Raw genomic sequence first — 6,930 nt, 5'->3', positions numbered from 1 at the left:
GGGCGGCTCTCCAAAGGGCATCCCTGCAAGGAGACAAAAAAGGGTCTTGTTCGGAGCCCGCAGGAGCAGCGGGGGCAGTGAGAGGAGCGCGGGCTCCCTACACCGAGTGAGGTCCTGTTCTTTGAGATGTGGGACCTTGGACGTGTCTCTTCACCTCTTTGAGCTTCAGTTTCCTCGTCTGTTAAATGGGGAAAACAGTGCTTTCCTTTTGGAGTTGGTTGTAAATTTCAGATGAGTGATGTTTCCAGGGCAGGCGAACCTTTGAGCTCTCTAAACACCCAGACCCTGCCAGCTCTACCCTTCTCAAGGCTCAGACGCCTCTCTCCTGCATGTTCCATTTCTTCCTCCCTCCGAGATCCCTCCCATCAACCCCCAACTTAACTCCAGCACCTCCAACCTTTTAAACACCCTCCCCATCCGCCTGAGGGAGCGCCTCGTTTCTCCGCTTCCTGGGCAACAAAACTTTCCCGAGGAGCCATCTACGGTCGCCAATCCTCAAATTCCCTGCTCATCCCCTCGCTCCAGGGGTCTTCAGTCTCACTATGGAAATGCCTTGTTGGGGTTTCTGGGCCCTCCTGCAACCCAACCCAAAGCGGCACCTCTCTACCCTCTCAGAATCGACGGCTCTTGATCACGCCCCCTTCTCCAACTCTCCTCTCTCGGATTTGCCCTCGGATCTCACCGCGGACGACTCAGTCACTTCTGCAAGTCCTTCTGCCTCTGTGCACGCCGTGGAGGGTGGGGGGAGGGGGAGTGGACCCCCTTTTCTAACCGCTCCTGACTATGTCTGTAGATTACCCCTCCCCTGAGCCCAAGAAGGCTCCTCTTGTGTGTGTTTGCCTGGCTTTGTAAACATCAACTGCTCAAAAAGGGACACTGATTTGTGCCCTCCAGTGTTGCTACCTTCCACACCTACCCTATCCTTACTTTCCAGCACTTCCCCTTCCTGCACTCCTCCATCCTCTTCATTTTCCTCATGGAATTTATCACTTTATGAACTATATTGTTGGTATGTGTTTCTTTGTGTCTGTTCATGCCTTCTCTTGTGGGAGAGGAATAAGGCCTTCCTGTCCACATACTTCGTCCACAAGCAGCTAGCTCAGTGGCTCTCAAAGTGTGGTCCCTGGACCAGCAGCCTCAGCATCACCTGGGAACTTGTTAGAAATGCAAATATAAGGCCTCAACCCAGACCTAAGGAAGCAGAAGCCCCTCCAGGGGTGGGGCCCAACCATCTGTGTGTTTCTTTTTTTTTTTTGGCCCCACCGCGCGGCTTTTGGGATCTTATTTCCCTCTCTAGGGATCGAACCCATGCCCCTTGCAGTGGAAGCGTGGATTCTTAGCCACAGGATCGCCAGGGAAGTCCCAACAATCTGTTTGTTTGTTTTAAAGAAGGTTTTTTTAAATCAGGGCTGTGAAATGATCCAATTTGCTTTTTTTTTTTTTTTTGGCTGCGTTGGGTCTTCATTGCTGCGCGCAGGCTTTCTCCAGTTGGGGCGAGCGGGGCTACTCTTCGTTGCGGTGCGCGGGCTTCTCATTGCGGTGGCTTCTCTTGTTGCAGAGCACGGGCTCTAGGCATGTGGGCTTCAGCAGTTGTGGCTCCCGGGCTTAGTTGCTGCGCGGCATGTGGGATGTGGGATGTTCCCGAACCAGGGATCGAAACCGTGACCCCTGCATTTGCCGGCGGATTCTTAACCACTGCGCCACCAGGGGAGTCCCCAATCTGTGGTTTTTAACCAGCCCTCCAGGGGATTTAAAATTTGAGAACCACTGGTTCAGCACAAGGTCAGGTGGTCCATAACTCTCAGTTGAATTAAAGAATCATGTGCAGTAGGTGTTCAGTACAAATTAGCTTCTTTCATAACTAGAGATCCCCTGGGAGGGCTAGATTAGTGTACAAAACAAATATGGTGTGTGTTCTTATGTGCACAATCTGGGAATGGACACAATTAATGGATAAGGAGGAGAGCCAGCTGCTGGGAATCCAGTAAGGAGAAAGGCTTACTTTTCACTGAATACTTTTTTGCAACCTGGGAATTTTGCAATGTGTTTCCTATCTATTCAGATAATAGACAAAATGTACTTAAAACAAACAGAACCTGGTGGGGCTTCCCTTTCCCAGCCCTTTCTCCCCATGCAGCCTGGCTGGGACACTCTGGCTAGGTCCTGGAAGAGCAAGGCTGCTGTCATCAGAGAACTCTGCCCCCCCTGCTGGCTGTTCTCCCACATGGCCCCATGGTTTCCTCTGGCTTCCTCCTTTTCACCCTTGTCTCCTGCACTCTGTCCCTGGGTAGGCTCCAGTCACAGTGAATTTTCTGTTTCAACATGGCCTCGGGACCTTTGAACAGGCTGTTCCTTCCCCCTGAAACTCTCTCTCTCCACCCACTGTGACTCACTCCTACTCATCCTTCCATCTTCAATGCTCATTATCCCCCGGTCACCGCCCCTGACCAAAATGAGCCCTGTCACACACTCCCATAGCACCAGGAACTTCTAAGCGTGTTCTCAGTCGTAGCACTTACGTGTAATTGTGGGTATGTGATTATTTTGTTTGATTAGTGTCTGTCTCTCCCACCACAGAACAAGGCCCTCATGATGGAGCCCATACCTGCCTTGTTCTTAGCTGTAGCTCTGACAGGTTGTTTGTCTACCTCTGACCTCAGCACTCCCCCCACCCCCAGATCCTTCATTCTCCTTAGATATTTTCCTTCCTAGCTCTTTTGTCATTTGTCCTGCTGATGGGGGGAGTCTTTTTCACCTGTCCTTCTGAGACTGTTTTCTCATTTGTAATTTGGGGAGAAAAGTATTGACCTCTCAGGATTGTTCGGGGGACAATGTAAGGGAAAGGGTCCATAGTAGGTGCCTACCTCACAGGACCCTATCTGCTTAGAACAGTCAATGGCTGGGGTCTCCGTACACAGTCATTTCCCTCACCTTTCTCAGTTTTGTGGTAGTTGACTCTTCCCAAAAAGCATTTTCAGAAGAGAAGTAACTGGGAATTAGGACCACTCTTTAAATAACATTAGTAACAGGTCCCATTTATTAAGCCAGACCTTATATTAATTGCTTTGCATGCATCATCTTATTTGATTCTCATAACAATCCTGTGAGGTAGTAACTATCACTATTATCCCTCTCCCCTTAGAAACCAGGACTTTGAGGCTTGGAGGTAACCAAAGTTGTAGTTATTAAGTAGAAAAATCAGATATGTTTTATTTGTTTTTTCACCCACTCAGCAATTATTTATTGAGTGTCTACTGTGTTCAGGTTCTGTGCTCAGCAGCTGGGGTTATAATGATGAGAGTGAGAAAAAAGGGAGATCTAGAAAGGCTTTTGGGAGGAAGTGACAACAGAGCTGGAGTCTGAAGCATGAGGAGGAGCTACTTCCAAGGGCTGAGCATTTGGCTGAACTTTTCTGTCCATCTTTGAGAGTCGATTTAGAATTTCATCCACCACTGAAACCCCAGTCCTTCTCGAGGTTTCTGCAGTGCCACTTAGCCCCTGATTGGATCTCCAGGGAAGGGGAATTCACTGCCTCCAGAGGTCTGTGACAAAAGCAAGTTTTGGCTCTAGGAAGACCACCTGGTCCTAACTCATTTTAGAACCCAGAGCTCAGGGAATGGCCCAGAAGATCCATCTCCTCTGTCTCCCTCCCCCCGGCCCCCAACTCTAAGGGCTCCCCTCCCCCTCTGGGGCTAGGGAATGGTAGTGGGGAAGCAATCACAGAGAGATCATTTCTCACAGTCCACAGAGAGTTCAGAGAGTTCAACAGAGCAGTAAGGGAACACAGAGGGGAACTAGATGTTCCCTGGTGGGAGATATTAATATCTGTGAGGGGATATTTGAACAGGATCTTGAAAGATGAATAGGAGTTTGGGATTGGGTTGGGTGAAGCCAGTAGTGTGAAGGAGCCAAGCGTTCAGGTTCAGGTGTCTGACCGACTGGCTTTGGAATCCCCATTACTGATGGGTGATTTCATCAGTGTGTGATAGCAGCAATATTGGAGCTACCTCATAGAGCAGATGTGAGGTTTAGAGAACATAGCGTTAATGTAAATCTCTCAGACCGGTAGCCCGAGCAGATTAAGGATGCAGTACAGGTTAACCGGTGTCGGTAAGGAACAGCCAACCCGTAAATGCAGGGAAGCACTGCAAAACATCCTGCCTAGCGGGTGAGGGAAGGGGTGTGATGGGAAATCTGGCAGGGGTCAGACCAGGCAGGGGTGCGAATGCCAGGATGAGGACTTGAAAATTAAGCAAGCAATGACATAGAGGAGCCAACTGATTGGTGGGCGGGGTGGGGGTCAGGGTGGGGAATGGGCAGCCAGTGAGGAAGCTGCAGCATAACCCAGCAGAGTAGAGACGGGCAAGGAACCAGTGTTCTTGTTCTTTGATTTCGAACAGGCCAGGTAGAGCTTAGTTAGACCTTGGGAGGCAGCCGCGATGAGCCCTTTCCTGAGAGGGTCACTGAACGCGGACGCCCCCGGCAGGCCCAGAGGCTGGAGGCCGCGCGCCACCTGGTGGCCGCAGGAGGTGGGCTCAGCAGCGGAAATTGCAAAATCCGGGATTTTGCTCTGGGAAACTGAGGCAAGGAGCGGGTGTGGGGGAGACTGGGATCTTCCAATTGGACCCCGTCCCTATTCCAACCCCACTTTACAGATAGGAAAGCTGAGGAGAAGGGAAGGCGAACAAGACCGGGTAAGGACCCTCTCAAACGGAGGGCTTCAAGACCTCAGGAGTCAAGAGTCTGAGTTTCTTTATCGGCATCAATGGCCTGAAGCTTAGTTTGCCATTCTGTTCTTTGGGCAGCGGGAGAATGAAAGAGGAGGAAGAGAAACTTTAATCTTTCCCGCCCACCCGGAGGTAAAAGGCTTTAAAGAGTACCCCGGAAAGCAGAGTTTTATAGATTTCATTTGCATACGAACGCAGTCACCTCGAGTTAAACTCCGGCCCTTTAATCTCGGGTCCGATTTGTCCCAAAGCCGCGGAGGAAGGCCCTCGGGAATACCCCAAGCTCCGCCCCCTATAAGCCCCGCCCACAGGGCTGGGCTTCATTGCACGTGCTCACCCGGCTCCTTCGCGATCCGCCTCCTAGGGAAGACTCATTCTCGGGGCGGGGGGATACGAGGCGTCGTAGGGGACGTTGAACAGGGAAAAAGCATAATAAAGAGAAGGCCCTGAAGCAGTCTTCATTCAATTTTCACCATAAGTTTTCCTTAGGGTTCATGATATTGACAGGCCTTGGCCTTCCCTTCTCAAGGCCGCTTTTCCTTCCTCCCACCCCTTCAGTTGGTGGGGTCCCGCGTGGCCGGCCTCGCTCGGCGGACTCCAATTCCCAGTGTGCCCTGCAGGGCAGTGCGTGGCAGCGGCGCGTGACGTCGGGGGTGGGAGCTGGCCAGTGCTGAGGGGGCGCGGCGCGGAGGGGCGCGGAGCCGGGCGGCTCGGGGCCCAGAGAGCGCCGCGGCCGGCAGCCCGCCGGCCCCTGACAGCCCCCTCCCCCCCGGCGGACGACGACGACGACGAGGGCGCCGGTCATGGCGGAGCAGCGAACCGAGCGCGGGCCGTGAGCACCACCGCATGGAGCGGGACGAACGGCCGCCTAGCGGAGGGGGAGGCGGCGGGGGCTCGGCGGGGTTCCTGGAGCCGCCCGCCGCGCTCCCTCCGCCGCCGCGCAACGGTGGGTGAGGGGCGTGCAGAGTCTCGCCGGGCGAGAACCAGCCTCCTGTCCCCTACCCCGGGGATTCCCCTCCTCTCAGCCGACTCTCACTCTGGGAAGCCGCGGCGGCCCGGGATCCCCTCAGCGCGGACCTTCACCCCGGTCCCCCTCGGCGCGGACCCTCCCTCTCCTCCCCCTCCTTCCCGGTTCCCCTCCGCGCGGATCCTCCCCCTGCCTGGTTCCCTCCACCCCGACCTTCGTTTTCCCCTCCCCTCTGTCCCCTCAGCACAGGCCTCCCCTCCCCCCGTCCCTCTGCGCGAATCCTCCCCCCTCCCCCAGGTCCCCTCTGCGCCGGCCCCTCTCGCTCTCTCCCGGTCTCCTCACCTCGAGTCCCGTCAGTGGGGAAGCCCCCCTCCCCCTCGGGTTTCCTCTGGTCCGAGCCTCCCCTTACTCCCTCCGGGGACCCCTCTGTGGGGGTCTCTCCCCCAAAGGGTCCTTTCGGCGCCGAGCCCCTTCCCCTCCCCCCCACAAGTCTCCCCCACGCGGGTCCCTCCTCCCTCCGCGGACTCTCCCTCTGCGCCCTGCCGCCGCCACACCCTCGACCCCTTGGTTTTCTCTGCCCCTCACCTTTTTGGAGCCTCTTTCCCTCTCCTCTGCGGTGCCGCGCTTCCTTTGCTGCCCCAGCCTCCACCTCGGCGCCGACCCCCAGTTCCGTAGCTACCGGCTCAGCGGTTCCCTTTCGGACCCCGCACCCCGCTTCTCTGCGCTCCTTCCCCGCGCTCTCCTGCCCGCCTGCCCCCCCGCCCTGCTCAGCCCCTTCTCCCCGCTGGCTCAGAGCTCTGGCCCGACCGGGTGCCCGGGACACCTGCCTCTTCCCTTCTTACACCCGCCTGTCCCGGCCCGCGCCTGCCCAACCTCAGTTCTCCTCTTCCCTTTCGCGATCCCGGAGCCCAGGCCCGGAGGATTCCTCACCTGGCCCGGCCCTTCCCACCGCTCTCTCCCTGCCCCCACGTCCGGGCCAAGTCCTCAGGTTCCTCGGGGCTGTGGCTGGGCTCGACTCACCCTCCTCCCCCCGGCTCTCTGCTACCCCCGCAGGGTGTTTTATTTGTATCTGTTTGATATTTTCCCCCTCAGTGTTTGCCGCGGAATGTTTTTATTGGTAACGTGTAAGGAGCTTTTGTGAGGTCGTAAAAGGTGAACTTTTGAACTTGGAAAGCGCCCTGGAGCAATTAGCGCAGGCGATAGCCCCGGGAGGCCTGCATTACAAAGGGTGCTCGT

At 55.5% G+C, this 6,930-nt stretch overlaps 1 protein-coding gene across 4 annotated transcripts in view; it reads left to right on the top strand.

Annotated features, from left to right (window-relative positions):
- The first annotated feature begins 3 nt into the window (after positions 1-3).
- Positions 4-6,930, top strand: part of NR6A1 (nuclear receptor subfamily 6 group A member 1) — a 217,182-nt gene continuing 210,255 nt past the window's right edge. For all 4 annotated transcript variants that reach the window (XM_082403313.1, XM_082403312.1, XM_082403314.1 and 1 more), the window contains exon 1: positions 4-5,673. In XM_082403313.1, the coding sequence (XP_082259439.1) occupies positions 5,574-5,673 (100 nt within the window). In that variant the 5' untranslated portion in view covers positions 4-5,573. The remainder of the gene's footprint in view (positions 5,674-6,930) is intronic.

The sequence above is a fragment of the Balaenoptera borealis genome (genome assembly GCF_965194805.1).
Source record: "Balaenoptera borealis genome assembly, chromosome: 8".
Taxonomy (NCBI): domain Eukaryota; kingdom Metazoa; phylum Chordata; class Mammalia; order Artiodactyla; family Balaenopteridae; genus Balaenoptera; species Balaenoptera borealis.
The sequence above is the reverse complement of the archived record's forward strand: the minus strand, read 5'-3'. Positions and strand labels throughout refer to the sequence as shown.